The sequence below is a fragment of the Tachypleus tridentatus genome, chromosome 2 (assembly GCF_004210375.1).
Source record: "Tachypleus tridentatus isolate NWPU-2018 chromosome 2, ASM421037v1, whole genome shotgun sequence".
NCBI classification, from domain to species: Eukaryota; Metazoa; Arthropoda; class Merostomata; order Xiphosura; family Limulidae; genus Tachypleus; species Tachypleus tridentatus.
This window is the reverse complement of record NC_134826.1, coordinates 15,709,786-15,730,931: the sequence shown is the minus strand read 5'-3', so window position 1 is coordinate 15,730,931 and position 21,146 is coordinate 15,709,786. Positions and strand designations below refer to the sequence as shown.

The following is a 21,146-nucleotide window of genomic DNA, read 5'->3' as shown; positions in this document are numbered from 1 at the left end:
GTATTTAACACACAATCCTTGATGGATATGTTGTCGCTGCCACTGTCCTTTTATTATACTTTCAACTTTTCAGATGTCTTTCTATATCAACACTCATGACCCGACATGGCAGGTGACTTACAATTTGAAGGTTTTTTGTCTTTCTATACATGGCTTGCCCGTTCAACCATAGAGAATGTGACGGTCATTCTCACTATCCATTGATAACAGAGTAACGCAAGAATTGGCAGTAGGTGATGTTTAGCTGCTTTCTTTATAGTCTCTTACTGCTAAATTAGGGAGAGTACGTAACTTTACATAAAATTCAACACAAACCAAATCCACACTCCACCTTGCTGAGGGATAGAAACGTTTCGACATGAAATTTGTGTTTCCACTTTAGGTCAGTGAGTGTGGATCGAATTTTGTTGATCAGTTATGATGGTCCAAGAGTTGGTGGTGAGTACAGTTCCACTTTCTCAGATCAGAATTAGGTTTGCCTGTTGTAGATAGCCCAAACGAAATGAATAAACGTCTGTGTGGAATTGTCCAGGTTCAAGATTAACCACTGCCGTTTTGTTATGTTCACCTGAGAAATATTGGTTATTACGTTGAATTACTAAAATAAACCACATAAGCCATTTGCTGTCAGTTTAAAAATCAATTATATTGTTCTAAAACCTTTGTTAATATAATATTATCTGTCACAGTGTTTGGGCCTAGCATGACCTGTAGCACTGTTCAAATCCCATCACTAGAGCTGCTCACCCTTGCAGTTGTGATGGTGTTATATTGTAAAGGGGAAGCTCACATTTCCCTGGTAAAAACAAAAGTATCCCTAGAGTTTTCAGTGTTTTCTGTCTGTCAGAATACATGCTTACATTACAAACGATCTGAACTTAACCTTACCAATCCAATAAACCCCAAAGGAGGAAGGAGTGGGTGTTAATAATCCGTGTGTTGGCCTTTAAAAATATCTATTATTTATATCTTACCTTCATTTAAACCATCTGTTTTCACAATTTTTGAGGTTCTGTTTGGCTAGAAAATAACCTTTACAATAAATTCATTCAGAACAGACTTTGTTTGCTATAAGTTTTCTGTCTAGCAATAAATTAAACTAGAGAGCGATTCAGACGTCTTTTAAACGCAAGTTTTTTTGCTTCTGAATTTCGCGCAAAACTACACGAGGGCTATCAGCGCAAGCCGTCCTTAATTTAGCAGTAGACGACTAGAAGGAAGCTAGCTAGTTATCACCACCCACCGCCAACTCTTGGACTTCGCTTTTACCTACGAATAGTGGGATTGATCGTCATGTTACAATGCTTCCAAGGCTAAAAGTGCGAGCATGTTTGGTGTGACAGGGATTCGATCCCAAAACTCTCGAACTGCGAGTCAAGCGCCCTTAACCACGTGACGCGCGTTACTCGTGATTGGTATGTAGCTACATTAAATTTCTGTAAATTATAATGATGTACATGAGGTCCCGAAAAACATCCGTAACCAAAGTTGGTCCAATGCTTTATATTAATATCTGTGTAATTTGGAATTTATTTGATTTTTGTTTCTGAGTGAATTATATTGAAAAATATTAACACTTTTTTTTTGCGAGATGTTAGAAAATGTTGAAAATAACATTTTGGTTCGGTTGACTTTACAATATAGAATCAAAACCATTTTGAAATTTGTGTGACGTTGAAAGTGTACATTGAAACTAACAGTTTTTTACCTTGGCGTGATAGGATGCGTTTTGTTTAGGGGTGACTTCTTTATTAACTTGTAATTCTTTATTCAGTTGCACAACACGTAAAATTGGATCGAAGGTTTTATTTATCTCGATGGGTGCGAAGAACATTTTGTGACTCTACAAATTTCCCCAAGTTTTGAATTATGTAATGGGCGTTTCCATGGAGAATTTTCTCAATTTACTTCTTGGAATATTTTTTTAACCTGAATTAGCAGTAAGATAGGGTAGGAGTTGAAATCCCAAAGAGTGGTTAATCAACTCGGTACCGGAGACCGTTGAAAGAGCAACACACAGACGTGCCTCACCTATCAAACACACGAGGTACGAGCGTCACGTTCTCTTAAGTGTCACTCATTTATACTACTGAGCATGCTCCACGAGGCGTCGCCACAGTGGTGCAGCCGCTGTCAGTCCTGTTCGAAACGTGTGCACGTGCTTCGAACAAAACGTACGAGTTTCTAACGAATATCAGTCAAAGGCGGGAAGGACAGGTTGATTCGACCGTTAAGAGTTCAGAAGAGAGAAAATTTTCGGTAAGGATTTCGATGTCACTTGGTAGTTGTTATTTTCTCGTCAAATTACAAGCAACTCGAAGATAGTGCTTTAGCCAACCTTAACAAACAATCGATCGTACAGCGCTCAGTATCAAATATTTGTTGCGTGTCTTCATGTATAGTATAGTCTATTTATTCAAGTGCCTACCAGATCAATTTATGTAGTGTGTTTAAATTGAAGTAATAGCGTAAGGGTACGTGGATGTTTATGTGTTTCTATCTTGTCCTTTCTAGCTTTTGAATAAATAATAAATTAATATTTCGTGTACATGTATTTTTCAAATATATAAATATCCCTGTGCTTTTGAAGCTGTTTATGTATTATGTACATCTGTTTGCTACTGTTTCATGTTATCCATAATTTCTATTTATTCACAATAAAATTAATATAATAGCTACTAAAGTAGTTTGAACGATGCATAAATTCAGTCCCTAAGCTGTTTGGTTGACAAAAGAAATACACCCAATAAAACACAACGAACAGTGTAATAGATAGAAAAATACATTAAATAAAATAGCGGCCATATAATCGATATTCATATATACTCCGAACAACACAGAGAACTGTATGAATAAATATTAAAATGTACAGAAGTTTTAGTAAAACTAAAACATTGTTTGGAAATGCTACTGGTGTTGAAAGTGAAGGCGATCCCCCAGTGGCTCAGCGGTATGTCTGCGGTCTTACAACGCCAAAATCCGGGTTTCGATACCCGTGGTGGGCAGAGCTCAGATAGCCCATTGTGTAGCTTCTGCTTAATTAAAAAAAAAAAACAACAAGCGAGTAAAGGCGGCTTTGAGAACTATTTCAATACGTCACACACATTGTAGCTAATAGAATAAACCAGACGGTCTATAGATAATAGAATAAATCCTTCAGGCAACAGTTGGTCATCGGTTTTGGTAATGTAACCATTCTAGCAACATTCTATACGTATCTACGTGAAAGAGTTACCATGGCTAGTGTTGAACAGATTATGACGTCATGGTGAATGTCTTTGCTGTATTTCTTGTATACATGTAGAAAGGTAAATAAGAAACTGTATACATAAATATGTTGTATGCAACCCAAAGCTAAGTCGTGTTCTAAACGTGTTTTTTTTTTTTTTTTTTCAGTTCAGGAGGACACGACAGTAATCACCGCTAGAGGGAGCGCATGCTTGATACTTACAGATGGTAGCACAGCTCCGTCAAATGACTATCCCGGTGGAACAGTGGTAAGTCTAAGGACTTATAACGCTAAGATTCGAGATTAGATTCCTCTCAATGAAGACGGCACATAGCCTACAGTGGCTTTTCTCTGAAATAATTTAAGCGACATTTGTTATTAACTATCCCATTATTTCTTTCACAATTTGTATGTATTCCAAATTACAGTATTCCCACTTCATGGTTATTTTATCTTTTTCGTAACTCACCGAGTACCCGTTCCCAGATGACGTAATAAGACTTAAGACCTTAAACATGAAAAGAACAGATAGCGCTTTGCTTGACAGAAATACAAAACCGCTATGTTTCACGATGTCCAACTTGTATCCCTTCAACGGTTTTCACTCCTTTATTAATGGTTTGTAGGTCAAACGTGTTTACTTAATTTATTCAATTATACTTACATAACTTTCAAATTATTTTCTGAGCATCAACACTGGTTTTACAAAGTATTTTCACATGTGAAACTTTTTCTCTTATGAAAATATTTTCCGTGTGTCGACTGTACCCGAACCCCTAATTTTAGCGTTGTGAATCCGTAGACTTACCGCTGTACTAGCGGGGGATCCCCCTCAAAGTATCACGTTAAAATTAAATTTTCACGTTTCTGGTAAACATAGCACTAAGACATCTGTGTGAATTTTTTTCTTGTCTTTTACCGACTATGACACTGTGGACGAGAGTCTCTTTAGGACTAAGGTAAAAAGTTAAGGTGTTTTCAAATTAACAATATTTATCTTTCGTTTTTATTTTCTAATTAATTTTAAACAACGTTCTATTCTTCAGTCTGTATCAAAACAAATTCATTAATATATCTTCAGAGCCGTTGGTAATCAAACAGTGTGTAAAACATGCTACACCTTCGACTTATATTTAAAGGGGTGGAAGAAATCTCAGAGGAGATCTGATTGAGGTGTTTAATATTGTAAAGGAATTCATAATGTTAATACATCAACGTTTTTCATACTTAACAGCGAGAACTGTAGAACACAGATTTACACAATACAAAAGCCACCTTCAGCTAAGACAATTTTGCTTTTGTTTGTAGGTGGACGCAGTAAATTTGATCGATACATCATTCATTAGGGCTAGCTTTAAGTTCTTGTTTTAGTTTCGCTTAGAGAATGGGTCAGCCGAGAAGGTCACATCTTGTCCCTAATCATTATGCTTTGTTAAAACCTATCTTTGTTTCACATGACTGACTCTGATAAGATTGTAAACTGAGGTGCGAACTGTCCTGTTTCGTGGTGTGGATAATAATTATATATCATTCATGGATTTAGTAAGGAACTAAACCTATTGTGGACATGCCCTAGTTTCAGTGAATGACTTTTTAGGGCTAGCAGATGGAAACAGTAACTGGTCTATTTGTACCACCTCGCATAACACTACCTTCGCTATCAGAGCAGAACATCTCTAAGGTCAAATGTTGTAACCCTACTTGAATTTAAAATATCGGGTAAATACGTAACTTGAAACTTTATCCTATTGATATAGTTACGTACAAGGATTATCTCTTCAATCAACTATGTACGTTATACTCTAGGATACAAGATACACTACAATTAACGTATTATTTAGCAATAAGCAGCACCGTTTCTCCTACTAAGATGAAAACAAAATAAGTATTTCAATGTAAATAGCCCATCGTTCTTAGTAACAATACAATAAAAAGTCACCATATTGTTTGTGAAAGAAATCCAGGAAACCATCAGGTTATGCCTAAGATATTATTTATGATTGAGTTATAAACAACTAACAAACATAAATTTGGTGTTATGACTTCGAGTACTGGACTTCATAAACTACTTAGGTTGTCCCATAGTGCTGAATTACACAAAACACACACGTCGTCACTTCGTGTCGAACTATACAAAACACACGCGTCACTTCCTACCGAACTGCACAAAACACGTCACTTACTACTGAACTGCACGAAACACACACGTTGCCAGTTCCTGCCGAACTGCATAAAACACGTGTTCACTTATTACTGAAGTACACAAAACACACTTTGTGTGACTTAGTACTGAATTACATTAAGCTTTTGTGTGGTTACTGTATGGTGAACTATATAAGCACTTGTGTTGTGTGTTAATGCTTACTTATGTGAAATGTTTGTTTTATGCTGTAATTCTGAACTAATTAAAGTATGTGTTAAGTCTGGACTGTATGAACTGTTGTGTCGTTGTGTAAGGTATGTGTTGTAAATTAACACTATATAGTCTGTTTTTCTTGTTGCTAGTTTTTTTCTCAGAAGGTACAAACATTTCGGTTTAGTAAATAAGCATAGGTCAGGATCAGACAAAAGTAATTAACCTTTGTATTCCAACAGTTCGTGTTTGAATACACCAACAATAGTTATTTTGTTTGTCATAACATGCTATACATTCTGGTATCAAAACTGAAATCTAAGTATTCCTAATTCAAACAGTTTGTTATGTGTTAACCTGAATTATAACAAAATCTAGATTCATATGACTCGGAGCTTGGATTCTGTCACATTTTAGGACAGCTAATATAAAAAAGGTAGAACAAATAGTTGTTACAATCTAAACAAGAGGTAATCCTCGTAAGTTGATTTAGAGTAGATTAATCTGATGCTTCAGATGTGGTCAAATATAACAATCGAAGTAGTTTATATCTTGAATCCAAAAGTCTCAAATCGATCAAGAGATATGGGAGCTATGAACTCAAAGTTTGTGCAATAAAAAACAACAACAAAGCCTTTCTATAATCTGTTATGCCACAGTTAAAAATATAGGCCTCAGTTTCTTAAGCAGTTAAATATTCAGATATATTTGTTGTATTCTTATGTAGTTAACTTACAGTTTAAAAATTCATTAAAATGAATTAACTTAAAAATAAGTATAGATTAATTCTAATTTGTTAGAACGATAATCGTGTATTGCTGATTATGTTTTGAGCACACAGCACATACATAGTTTATTAGAAGTATTTTATATCATTCTGTAGTGTACCACTTCTACAGTAATAGGTAGGAAACCTCATGGAGTGAGGTTATTTAATGATTCAGAACCAAAGGATACAACATTTGAAGAATTTGTTTGTTCCTGAATTTTGTACAAGGCTACACGAGGGCTATCTGCGCTGGCCATCTCTAATTTAACAGTGTAAGACGAAAGGGAAGACAGCTAGTTATCACCACCCACTGCCAACTCATGGGCTAGTCTTTTACCAATGAATAGTGGGATTGACTATTACATTATAATGCCTTCACGTTTGAAAAGGAAAGCATGTTTGGTGTGACAAAGATTCAAACCCACGATCCTAAGATTACGAAAACATTTATTTTATGGGTATATATTTTAATATAAGTGTAAATAACCATACAAGCTGTCTTGAGATACATTTTTACTTCATGTGGGTTTCTCATCATTACAAATTACCTCAGATTATGAGTCGAGCTCCCTTAACCAACTGGCTATGCTGGGCCTACTTTTAAGAAGGGATCATTAAGTATTCATCAACGAATGAGAAATTTCATGCAGGAAACATTAGCTTGCAATGTCATAACATTGGATTCACAACAATTCTAAGTCAAAAATGATCATGCCACTAGAATCGCGACAATTCCAAGACAGATTTTCACGACATTGGATTCACAACAATCCCAAGACAAAAATGGTCATGATTTTGGAATCACTGAAATTCCAAAATTAAGATTGTCACGACACCGGAATCACAACAATTCCAAGACAAAAATGGTCACGACACTGGAATCACAGAAATTTTATTTAACCATTCACGTTTCAAGTCTCCATTTATCACTAATGGACTTTTGTGCCTTGGATATGCTTAAATGTTTGTAAGGCAAAGTTCATGAACGTTGGAATGTCTTTTTTTTTTTTTAATTTCTCAATGTGTTTGTTCTAAAATTGGTACCCGCGCATGTTTCGCAAAAGTTTGTTACAACATGAACTGTCCAGAAGTAGCGAGTCATTATGATCTGCAATGGAGGATGTAATTCCAAGGAATCATAGGATCTGGAACATCATTATTATAATGTAGTTAACCCTCAGTAATATATTATCTACAGATGTAATTCCAAAAATTCATGGGATCTTTAGACGTTATTTTTATAACATGTAGTTAACTCTCAATAATATGCTATCTCTAAACGTAGATCCAAGTCATCACGGAATATGGAACAACATTTTTGTAACATGTGGTTAATCCTTAGTAATATATTATCTCCAGATGTAGTAAAATGGAATCACAGGATCTGGAACAACGATGTTAATAACGTGTGGTTAATCCTCAGTAACACACCATCTCCAGATGTAATTCAAAGGCATTAACAGGATCTGGAACACCACGTACGGTTTCTAGGACATAAGGGAACTAGGTTTTCCATAGCTGTGGTTCCTGCTATAACACATGCACTAGAATCGTGAGATAAACTGTTGGGAAGCTTTTGATTCTAAGCCAGTCATTTTTCCCAACTTGGGTGATGTTTTTCACCGACAGGTATGTTAAAGGTTTTGAAAACACCGACTTACAGGTAACGGTTTGATAATTTAGAGTAAATTTATCGAGTTACTTACTAGTTGATTTGAAAAATGTATTTGACTAAATTGTCTCAATGGTAAAAAACTTGTAATTTCCTTATATAAACACAAATACACACTGTTCCGTATGTTGTAGTCCAACAATGTAAACCTGATTACTGCTATTTTACACGCCTTTGGTTTCGTCGTGGGAAGTTTTTTAATACAGAACCATATCTTATTGTTAAAACAAGATCACGTGACGTCGTTTCCAGTCACAGTAAAGAAATAACGATAAAGTATTTAGGCCTAACTTTCCTATTTATTAAACATTATTGAAGTACAGAAATATCAGATTGTCGATCTCGTCACCTATTGTCGTTTGGTGAGCAAGTTGGTTGTTCACCAGTTACTGGTGGCCAAAAGTGAATTAATTGAAGCCGATAACGAAATGGTGTGTCTGTACAAACACGAGTTCGTTTCTTTTTGTCAAGACAGTGCGGGTTGAAATGTAACGAATCTGTGTTACGATATGTTCGGATCACACTGTTAGCAGTGCTAGTTGAAATGTGTATTTTAACAAGTTAAACGTTCTCATTTCAAACTATGTTTTGTTGTTTTCTAATGTGTCGAAGAAAGCGATTAGGAAAGTGAATATATCAGATTTAAAATATCAAATAGTGGATCATAAGACGAAAGACCGGAATAGCTTTAACGAATATTATATTTTGGAAAAGGTGTCTTAGTTGTCTTATTGAATGACACCAGATGTTTCTTAGTTCTTATTGAATGACACCAGAGGTTTCTTAGTTGTCTTATTGAATGACACCAGAGGGTTCTTAGTTCTTATTGAATGACTCCAGAGGTTTCTTAGTTGTCTTATTGAATGACACCAGAGGGTTCTTAGTTCTTATTGAATGACTCCAGAGGTTTCTTAGTTGTCTTATTGAATGACACCAGAGGGTTCTTAGTTCTTATTGAATGACACCAGATGTTTCTTAGTTCTTATTGAATGACACCAGAGGTTTCTTAGTTGTCTTATTGAATGACACCAGAGGGTTCTTAGTTCTTATTGAATGACTCCAGAGGTTTCTTAGTTGTCTTATTGAATGACACCAGAGGTTTCTTAGTTGTCTTATTGAATGACACCAGAGGTTTCTTAGTTGTCTTATTGAATGACTGAGGTTTCTTAGTTCTTATTGAATGACTCAGAGGTTTCTTAGTTGTCTTATTGAATGACTCTAGAGGTTTCTTAGTTGTCTTATTGAATGACACCAGAGGTTTCTTAGTTGTCTTATTGAATGACACCAGAGGTTTCTTAGTTGTCTTATTGAATGACTCCAGAGGTTTCTTAGTTCTTATTGAATGACTCCAGAGGTTTCTTAGTTGTCTTATTGAATGACTCCAGAGGTTTCTTAGTTGTCTTATTGAATGACACCAGAGGTTTCTTAGTTCTTATTGAATGACTCCAGAGGTTTCTTAGTTGTCTTATTGAATGACTCCAGAGGTTTCTTAGTTGTCTTATTAAATGACACCAGAGGTTTCTTAGTTGTCTTATTAAATGACACCAGAGGTTTCTTAGTTGTCTTATTGAATGACTCCAGAGGTTTCTCAGTTCTTATTGAATGACTCCAGAGGTTTTTTAGTTCTTATTGAATGACACCAGAGGTTTCTAAGTTGTCTCATTGAATGACACCAGAGACCTTTATTTAATTTACGGTAACATTATATGAAGAAAAGGTTGTCAGCTTATTCAGTGAAACTAGAAAGCTTTGCTTTTTAAATGGGAATACAGTATATGAAAGAAAAGGTTTCGTTGTTGTAAGTTATCAAATGAAACCGATAGCCTTCGTTGTAGGAATGTCAGTTTTTCCAGCTGGTGATGTTGATTCTTTCGTAAGTCGTCATACTGGTTGGTATCTCCAAATCTGAAGTTTCTTACAACTAACAAACATTTAAAATAATAGAAAATTAGATTCAATTTCCTTTTACTTAAAAACTAACATTAAAATGTTGTATAAATAATTTAGATTCACCTGCAATGTTTTCAATGATGGTGTGACCACATTTAATGTCACGCAAACCGAAACAACCTTGGTTGAACTTCAAAAATCCTTTGTATATATATTTTTATTCTATGTTAAATATTAAACAGTTGTGAAACGGTCATTAAAATATTGATAATAATATAACCATAATAGGAAAAAAATTAATAATATTAAACACTAATAGATCTCTCGTTATAATAAATACATACAAATATTTAATTGCTTTATAACTTTATGGAAACTAATGAAATAAACCCGAAGTAAGATGAGAGGACAAGTTCATGGTACCAATAAACAGATTACTGCTGTCTGTATTAAATAAGTGAATCTCGTAGGATTAAGTGAAAACTCTTTAATTTTACTTTCGAAAATTTCTGAAAACTGTTGACATTTGTGTTTGTCTTACCTAGTTTGGTTACGTTCTAATGAAAACATTAACGTCTAACAATTTTAAGGGCGCTCGACTCGTAATCTGAACCCGGGCCGCGGGTTCGAATCCAAGTCACACCAAACATGCTCGCCCTTTTAGTTCTGGGGGTATTATAATGTCACCGTCAATCCCACTATTCGTTGGTAAAAGAGTAGCCCAAGAGTTGGCGGTGGGTGGTGATGACTAGCTGCCTTCCCTCTAATATTGCACTGCTAAATTGGGGATGGGTAGCGCAGATAGCGCTCTGTAGCTTTGCGCGAAATTCAAAAGCAAACAATTTTATAACTACAACCATCTGTCGGGAAACTTAATAACTGTAGCCATGTGTTGATTAAATTAGTAATTACAGCCATCTATTGTATAAATTATCTTTTCAAGCATTCCAGTGGCTTTACGATAACATATCGGGTTTCTATACCCGTGTGTAGGTTTTTACTTAACTAAAAACAAATATTTTCAAATTACGATATTTTTAACGGTTTTTTTAGAAATCATCGTGTTTTAATCTAGTGACTATTTGTAATAAACACCAACAACTATCACCTTCTCCGGAATGGGTTTTGTTGCAATTCACATTAACCAGACATGTTATTAATTACTTTGGACATAGTTTTCGTGTTACGTCACCATATTCCAAAAACTGCATGTACCCGAAAGCAGTGTACACTATCCAATTTACGAGGGCTGTTCAAAAAATACGTGGACTGTTTGAATTGTGCGGCTCCAGTTGGTTCCAGGGGAATCCGCTTGGTGTCGCTAGGTTCGCAAAGATCAGCTGATTACGACGCCATTTCCCGATTGCAGATATCTTCATCTGTGTATTAGCTACGTGGTTTTAAGTCAAGTGCGATTTTTTCGTTTGGCGGATTTCAGAATGAATGACCTGAAGGAGCAACGATTTGCTGTGAAATTTTGTGTTAAACTTGGAAAATCTGCGACTGAAACTTTTGCTATGCTTAACACGGCTTACGGTGATGTTGCTATAAAGCGTACGGCATGTTTCAAGTGGCATGAACGTTTTAAGGATGGTCGACAGTCCATTGAAGATGATGAGCGTCCTGGACGTCCTTCCACGTCAACTGACGACCCACACGTCGACAAAATCAACACCTTGGTGCGGGCAAATCGACGTCTGACTGTCAAGGAGCTTGCTGAAGAGTGTGGGATATCAGTTGGATCTTGTTACGAGATTTTGATCGAAAAATTGAAGATGCACCGCGTTGCTGCGAAATTCAGCCCTCAGAACTCGTGAGTTTTTGGCCAAACACTCGATCACTGTTCTTCCCACCCCTACTCACCTGACCTTGCTCCTTGCAATTTTTCTTGTTCCCCAAACTCAAAAGACCCTTGAAAGGAAGAAGATTTGAGACGATTCCAGAGATTAAGGCAAATGCGACGAAGGAGCTGGAGGACATTACAAAAGAAGCGTACCAGGACTGTTTCAACAAGTGGAAACACCGTTGGGATAAGTGTGTGCGTTTGGGAGGAGAGTACTTTGAAGGGGTTCCAGACCTGTAACTTCTAAATAAAGTACATTTTGTTTTATGACGTCAGTCCGCGTATTTTTTGAACAGCCCTCGCATATATATCAAAACCTGAATTACAACATTTGAAATGAAAGTAAAAAGACGAGTGCGCTCTTCAAAAGCAAACGTTTTCTCTGAAGTAACTGGCATGTGCAATTATTGATAAATTGCCGCCAAGGAAAACGAGATATTTTGTTTCTGGTGGTTTTCTGTTTTGGTTTTTGAAGGACACAACAACTGGTGTCAGAAGAACTTACTACAACGTGGACCAGAATTTCTTTTCCCAGTTTGTAAGATAACAAAATGCGAACGATCTGGTATTGTCAACACTGTTGACTCAATCGTTGTTGACAATTACATGAACCCCTGTTGCTGCTAACTTTTTTTTGGTACGTTTATGTTTTATACTGTTACTGTCATCAGACGACACTAGTTATAAAACGTTCTTACTCCATTTGATTTTACTACGACAGTGTATCTTGTTTTAAATGTAATGCTTACACTTACCTTTTTACAGCTTTCTCCACAGCAGAACTCTTCAGACGTACTTCTTGACCTTTGGATAGAAGCTGATATTTGACACAGGATGTCTTACAGCCATTCCCTTAATTTTTAACAGTCGACCTGTGAATATGCTTCTTTCAGCAAAATGTGATTGACTGTAACTTGTGTGAATGTGAAAAAGTTATATTCGGCCAATTCTCAGCGAACACTAGTGACGTGCCAAAAGCACGAAGAAAAGGAAGGAAACATACAGTTGACGTCAGAGTTAGTTATACCCATGATTCAACTTACAGCATGTTCACCTTATTCAGGCGGGTCCAGCTATTCAATAGAACATCCTAATTACACTTCTCGGTAAATAGCGTGTTGATATTGTAATCAGGCAATTCAAAGAATTGTTTGGTCTCGTGCGTCATGTCAGCATCGATCAGCATGGACCCTTCCGTCTCACCAAGTCCTCCTATCCACAAAATGAACGGAGGGATAAACTCGCGTCCTACCTTAGGCGCACTGAGCACTTCCAAACACAGTTTAGCTACTGGATCTCCCACAGATGGCGCTGGACTAACGAACCTTACGATCACCAGTGGTCCTAGAAAACCACTCTTGGACTTCTCGCGTGGAACTCTTGGTCATCCTAGTTTAAACCTGTCTCGTCGTACTACGACTTCAGCCAAGACTGACCTAGACGACGAAGATTCGTGCGACCACAGCATATATCACACCTTAGCGTCTCTGGCTTTCTTATGTATCCTGTCTCTTATGTTAGCGTTCCTAGCTCTCTTCTTTTTACAGAAAATCGGTTCGTTGACTTTAACCATTGGAAATGGAAAGTCCTTCAGTAGTGAATCCCCCAAAAAAATCGTTGTGGGTGGAGAGGAGTTCGTCGCCGTCTACCAAGTGTCAGTCGCCCTAAGCACCCTCACCCTGTCCCTGAACCTGTGCTGTCTGTTCACGTGCTCTATACAGTTCCTGTTTGCTATCAAACTGATGAAATCTCCACAGGGAGAGGAAAGGTGAGTTCCTGGGTCTGTCCTTCATCTATAAAATACCATTCGCTGTTTAACTCATTTCCAAAAATGTACTGTTTTTATTTTTAGTGTTGGTTTTCCAGTCTAGGGTATTTTCTTTCTAGAGAAACCAACAATTATGAGGATTGGTTATTTTTAGGGTTATGTGACCCATAAATTTTTCTAACTATCCATTAGGGAGCACCTGAACTCTGTATTAGAGTAAAATGTCACACTGTGTTGTTAATGGTTCTCAGTAATTAAATATTGGGGGCAAATGTCACAACAAAGATGTTTTGGACATAAAATACTGGGTTCAAATATTAGATTTAGCCTTCATGATGTAGGGTAAAGCTACATACCAAAAACTGTTGTTCTAAGTATTTACAGCTCATCCCTCGCTGGGAATGCGGTAAGTCTATGGATTTACAAAACTAACATCAGAAGTTTGATTTCCTTCGGTGAATACAGCAGATAGCCCAATAAAGCTTTTCTGTAAGAATACACACAGACAGAATTTATTAACGTCCCATTACTGGCAAGTTGTTTAGACTGCTCAGTACGTAGTCTGAGGGTCACGGGTTCGAATCTTCATCACACCAGATATTCTCAACCTTTCAGCCATGGGGGCATTATAATGTAATGGTCAATCCCACTATTTCTTGGTAAAAGAGTATCCCAGCTGCCGTCCCTTTAGTCTTACCTGCTAAGTTATGGACGACTGGTGCAGATAGCCCTTGTGTAGCTTTGTGCAAAATTAAAAACAAACCTTAACAGCTATTTAAAATATACACTGTCTGTACCACGACTAAAACATTCACTTTAAACGTTCTTTCATCCAAACTAATTACTGTATCTAATGAAACAGTAACAACAAATAGAAAACAGCATTGTAAGGATGTAGCAGTAATCTGATGAAATTTGTGAAATCCAGATGTGGAATCATTGTAATTTTCTCAGCATCTAAACACAAGTTGTGACATCATATGCATTTTAATAGTCATGTATCTTCCAGATATCACGTCAGTGAAGTAGTCGTAGCTCTGGTCTTTATATACATAGTCACTTAACTAACAGTGAAGTAGTACTAACTCTGGTCTTTATATACGTAGTCACTTAACTAACAGTGAAGTAGTACTAACTCTGGTCTTTATATACGTAGTCACTTAACTAGCAGTGAAGTAGTACTAACTCTGGTCTTTATATACGTAGTCACTTAACTAGCAGTGAAGTAGTACTAACTCTGGTCTTTATATACGTAGTCACTTAACTAGCAGTGAAGTAGTACTAACTCTGGTCTTTATATACGTAGTCACTTAACTAGCAGTGAAGTAGTACTAACTCTGGTCTTTATATACGTAGTCACTTAACTAGCAGTGAAGTAGTACTAACTCTGGTCTTTATATACGTAGTCACTTAACTAACAGTGAAGTAGTACTAACTCTGGTCTTTATATACGTAGTCACTTAACTAACAGTGAAGTAGTACTAACTCTGGTCTTTATATACGTAGTCACTTAACTAACAGTGAAGTAGTACCAACTCTGGTCTTTATATATGTAGTCACTTAACTAACAGTGAAGTAGTACCAACTCTGGTCTTTATATACGTAGTCACTTAACTAACAGTGAAGTAGTACTAACTCTGGTCTTTATATACGTAGTCACTTAACTAACAGTGAAGTAGTACCAACTCTGGTCTTTATATACGTAGTCACTTAACTAACAGTGAAGTAGTACCAACTCTGGTCTTTATATACGTAGTCACTTAACTAGCAGTGAAGTAGTACTAACTCTGGTCTTTATATACGTAGTCACTTAACTAGCAGTGAAGTAGTACTAACTCTGGTCTTTATATACGTAGTCACTTAACTAGCAGTGAAGTAGTACTAACTCTGGTCTTTATATACGTAGTCACTTAACTAGCAGTGAAGTAGTACTAACTCTGGTCTTTATATACGTAGTCACTTAACTAACAGTGAGGTAGTACTAACTCTGGTCTTTATATACGTAGTCACTTAACTAACAGTGAAGTAGTACTAACTCTGGTCTTTATATACGTAGTCACTTAACTAACAGTGAAGTAGTACTAACTCTGGTCTTTATATACGTAGTCACTTAACTAACAGTGAAGTAGTACTAACTCTGGTCTTTATATACGTAGTCACTTAACTAACAGTGAAGTAGTACTAACTCTGGTCTTTATATACGTAGTCACTTAACTAGCAGTGAAGTAGTACCAACTCTGGTCTTTATGTAAGTAGTCACTTAACTAGTGACTATACTTCATATACGTAGTCACTTAACTAGCAGTGAAGTAGTACTAACTCTGGTCTTTATATACGTAGTCACTTAACTAACAGTGAAGTAGTACTAACTCTGGTCTTTATATACGTAGTCACTTAACTAGCAGTGAAGTAGTACTAACTCTGGTCTTTATATACGTAGTCACTTAACTAACAGTGAAGTAGTACCAACTCTGGTCTTTATATATGTAGTCACTTAACTAACAGTGAAGTAGTACCAACTCTGGTCTTTATATACGTAGTCACTTAACTTGCAGTGAAGTAGTACTAACTCTGGTCTTTATATACATAGTCACTTAACTAACAGTGAAGTAGTACCAACTCTGGTCTTTATATACGTAGTCACTTAACTAACAGTGGAGTAGTACTAACTCTGGTCTTCATATGCGTAGTCACTTAACTAGCAGTGAAGTAGTACCAACTCTGGTCTTTATATACGTAGTCACTTAACTAGCAGTGAAGTAGTACTAACTCTGGTCTTTATATACGTAGTCACTTAACTAGCAGTGAAGTAGTACTAACTCTGGTCTTTATATACGTAGTCACTTAACTAGCAGTGAAGTAGTACTAACTCTGGTCTTTATATACGTAGTCACTTAACTAGCAGTGAAGTAGTACTAACTCTGGTCTTTATATACGTAGTCACTTAACTAGCAGTGAAGTAGTACTAACTCTGGTCTTTATATACGTAGTCACTTAACTAGCAGTGAAGTAGTACTAACTCTGGTCTTTATATACGTAGTCACTTAACTAACAGTGAAGTAGTACTAACTCTGGTCTTTATATACGTAGTCACTTAACTAACAGTGAAGTAGTACTAACTCTGGTCTTTATATACGTAGTCACTTAACTAACAGTGAAGTAGTACCAACTCTGGTCTTTATATATGTAGTCACTTAACTAACAGTGAAGTAGTACCAACTCTGGTCTTTATATACGTAGTCACTTAACTTGCAGTGAAGTAGTACTAACTCTGGTCTTTATATACGTAGTCACTTAACTAACAGTGAAGTAGTACCAACTCTGGTCTTTATATACGTAGTCACTTAACTAACAGTGAAGTAGTACCAACTCTGGTCTTTATATACGTAGTCACTTAACTAGCAGTGAAGTAGTACTAACTCTGGTCTTTATATACGTAGTCACTTAACTAGCAGTGATGTAGTACTAACTCTGGTCTTTATATACGTAGTCACTTAACTAGCAGTGAAGTAGTACTAACTCTGGTCTTTATATACGTAGTCACTTAACTAACAGTGAAGTAGTACTAACTCTGGTCTTTATATACGTAGTCACTTAACTAGCAGTGAAGTAGTACTAACTCTGGTCTTTATATACGTAGTCACTTAACTAACAGTGAAGTAGTACTAACTCTGGTCTTTATATACGTAGTCACTTAACTAACAGTGAAGTAGTACTAACTCTGGTCTTTATATACGTAGTCACTTAACTAACAGTGAAGTAGTACTAACTCTGGTCTTTATATACGTAGTCACTTAACTAACAGTGAAGTAGTACTAACTCTGGTCTTTATATACGTAGTCACTTAACTAGCAGTGAAGTAGTACCAACTCTGGTCTTTATGTAAGTAGTCACTTAACTAGCAGTGAAGTAGTACCAACTCTGGTCTTTATGTAAGTAGTCACTTAACTAGCAGTGAAGTAGTACCAACTCTGGTCTTCATATACGTAGTCACTTAACTAACAGTGAAGTAGTACTAACTCTGGTCTTTATATACGTAGTCACTTAACTAGCAGTGAAGTAGTACTAACTCTGGTCTTTATATACGTAGTCACTTAACTAACAGTGAAGTAGTACCAACTCTGGTCTTTATATACGTAGTCACTTAACTAGCAGTGAAGTAGTACTAACTCTGGTCTTTATATACGTAGTCACTTAACTAACAGTGAAGTAGTACCAACTCTGGTCTTTATATATGTAGTCACTTAACTAACAGTGAAGTAGTACCAACTCTGGTCTTTATATACGTAGTCACTTAACTTGCAGTGAAGTAGTACTAACTCTGGTCTTTATATACATAGTCACTTAACTAACAGTGAAGTAGTACCAACTCTGGTCTTTATATACGTAGTCACTTAACTAACAGTGAAGTAGTACTAACTCTGGTCTTTATATACGTAGTCACTTAACTAACAGTGAAGTAGTACCAACTCTGGTCTTTATATACGTAGTCACTTAACTAACAGTGAAGTAGTACTAACTCTGGTCTTTATATACGTAGTCACTTAACTAACAGTGAAGTAGTACCAACTCTGGTCTTTATATACGTAGTCACTTAACTAGCAGTGAAGTAGTACTAACTCTGGTCTTTATATACGTAGTCACTTAACTAGCGTAGTGAAGTAGTACCAACTCTGGTCTTTATATACGTAGTCACTTAACTAACAGTGAAGTAGTACTAACTCTGGTCTTTATATACGTAGTCACTTAACTAACAGTGAAGTAGTACTAACTCTGGTCTTTATATACGTAGTCACTTAACTAACAGTGAAGTAGTACTAACTCTGGTCTTTATATACGTAGTCACTTAACTAACAGTGAAGTAGTACTAACTCTGGTCTTTATATACGTAGTCACTTAACTAACAGTGAAGTAGTACTAACTCTGGTCTTTATATACGTAGTCACTTAACTAACAGTGAAGTAGTACCAACTCTGGTCTTTATATACGTAGTCACTTAACTAACAGTGAAGTAGTACTAACTCTGGTCTTTATATACGTAGTCACTTAACTAACAGTGAAGTAGTACTAACTCTGGTCTTTATATACGTAGTCACTTAACTAACAGTGAAGTAGTACCAACTCTGGTCTTTATATATGTAGTCACTTAACTAACAGTGAAGTAGTACCAACTCTGGTCTTTATATACGTAGTCACTTAACTAACAGTGAAGTAGTACTAACTCTGGTCTTTATATACGTAGTCACTTAACTAACAGTGAAGTAGTACCAACTCTGGTCTTTATATACGTAGTCACTTAACTAACAGTGAAGTAGTACTAACTCTGGTCTTTATATACGTAGTCACTTAACTAACAGTGAAGTAGTACTAACTCTGGTCTTTATATACGTAGTCACTTAACTAACAGTGAAGTAGTACTAACTCTGGTCTTTATATACGTAGTCACTTAACTAGCAGTGAAGTAGTACTAACTCTGGTCTTTATATACGTAGTCACTTAACTAACAGTGAAGTAGTACTAACTCTGGTCTTTATATACGTAGTCACTTAACTAGCAGTGAAGTAGTACTAACTCTGGTCTTTATATACGTAGTCACTTAACTAACAGTGAAGTAGTACTAACTCTGGTCTTTATATACGTAGTCACTTAACTAACAGTGAAGTAGTACTAACTCTGGTCTTTATATACGTAGTCACTTAACTAACAGTGAAGTAGTACTAACTCTGGTCTTTATATACGTAGTCACTTAACTAACAGTGAAGTAGTACTAACTCTGGTCTTTATATACGTAGTCACTTAACTAGCAGTGAAGTAGTACTAACTCTGGTCTTTATATACGTAGTCACTTAACTAACAGTGAAGTAGTACTAACTCTGGTCTTTATATACGTAGTCACTTAACTAGCAGTGAAGTAGTACCAACTCTGGTCTTTATATACGTAGTCACTTAACTAACGGTGAAGTAGTACCAACTCTGGTCTTTATATACATAGTCACTTAACTAACAGTGAAGTAGTACCAACTCTGGTCTTTATATACATAGTCACTTAACTAACAGTGAAGTAGTACTAACTCTGGTCTTTATATACGTAGTCACTTAACTAACAGTGAAGTAGTACTAACTCTGGTCTTTATATACGTAGTCACTTAACTAACAGTGAAGTAGTACTAACTCTGGTCTTTATATACGTAGTCACTTAACTAACAGTGAAGTAGTACTAACTCTGGTCTTTATATACGTAGTCACTTAACTATCAGTGAAGTAGTACTAACTCTGGTCTTTATATACGTAGTCACTTAACTAACAGTGAGGTAGTACTAACTCTGGTCTTTATATACGTAGTCACTTAACTAACAGTGAAGTAGTACTAACTCTGGTCTTTATATACGTAGTCACTTAACTAACAGTGAAGTAGTACTAACTCTGGTCTTTATATACGTAGTCACTTAACTAACAGTGAAGTAGTACTAACTCTGGTCTTTATATACGTAGTCACTTAACTAGCAGTGAAGTAGTACCAACTCTGGTCTTTATGTACGTAGTCACTTAACTAGCAGTGAAGTAGTACCAACTCTGGTCTTTATGTAAGTAGTCACTTAACTAACAGTGAAGTAGTACCAACTCTGGTCTTTATATACTTCATATACGTAGTCACTTAACTAGCAGTGAAGTAGTACTAACTCTGGTCTTTATATACGTAGTCACTTAACTAACAGTGAAGTAGTACCAACTCTGGTCTTTATATACGTAGTCACTTAACTAGCAGTGAAGTAGTACTAACTCTGGTCTTTATATACGTAGTCACTTAACTAACAGTGAAGTAGTACCAACTCTGGTCTTTATATATGTAGTCACTTAACTAACAGTGAAGTAGTACCAACTCTGGTCTTTATATACGTAGTCACTTAACTTGCAGTGAAGTAGTACTAACTCTGGTCTTTATATACATAGTCACTTAACTAACAGTGAAGTAGTACCAACTCTGGTCTTTATATACGTAGTCACTTAACTAACAGTGGAGTAGTACTAACTCTGGTCTTCATATACGTAGTCACTTAACTCGCAGTGAAGTAGTACCAACTCTGGTCTTTATATACGTAGTCATTTAACTAACAGTGAAGTAGTACTAACTCTGGTCTTTATATACGTAGTCACTTAACTAACAGTGAAGTAGTACCAACTCTGGTCTTTATATACGTAGTCACTTAACTAGCAGTGAAGTAGTACTAACTCTGGTCTTCATATACGTAGTCACTTAACTAGCAGTGAAGTAGTACCAACTCTGGTCTTTATATACGTAGTCACTTAACTAACAGTGAAGTAGTACTAACTCTGGTCTTTATATACGTAGTCACTTAACTAACAGTGAAGTAGTACTAACTCTGGTCTTTATATACGTAGTCACTTAACTAACAGTGAAGTAGTACTAACTCTGGTCTTTATATACGTAGTCACTTAACTAACAGTGAAGTAGTACTAACTCTGGTCTTTATATACGTAGTCACTTAACTAACAGTGAAGAACTACTAACTCTGGTCTTTATATACGTAGTCACTTAACTAGCAGTGAAGTAGTACCAACTCTGGTCTTTATGTAAGTAGTCACTTAACTAACAGTGAAGT

General features: G+C 36.2%; 1 protein-coding gene across 4 annotated transcripts in view; it reads left to right on the top strand.

The window, feature by feature from the left end:
• LOC143238534 (uncharacterized) overlaps positions 1-21,146 on the top strand; it is a 35,636-nt gene that overhangs the window by 2,574 nt on the left and 11,916 nt on the right. Inside the window, exons 1-3 of one of the 4 annotated variants that reach the window (XM_076478828.1) lie at positions 1,963-2,259; positions 3,397-3,497; positions 12,522-13,524. In XM_076478828.1, the coding sequence (XP_076334943.1) occupies positions 12,923-13,524 (602 nt within the window). In that variant the 5' untranslated portion in view covers positions 1,963-2,259; positions 3,397-3,497; positions 12,522-12,922. Of the gene's footprint in view, positions 1-1,962; positions 2,260-3,396; positions 3,498-12,521; positions 13,525-21,146 lie in introns of those variants that run through there. The other 3 variants (XM_076478861.1, XM_076478850.1, XM_076478839.1) reach the window with 3 other exon arrangements.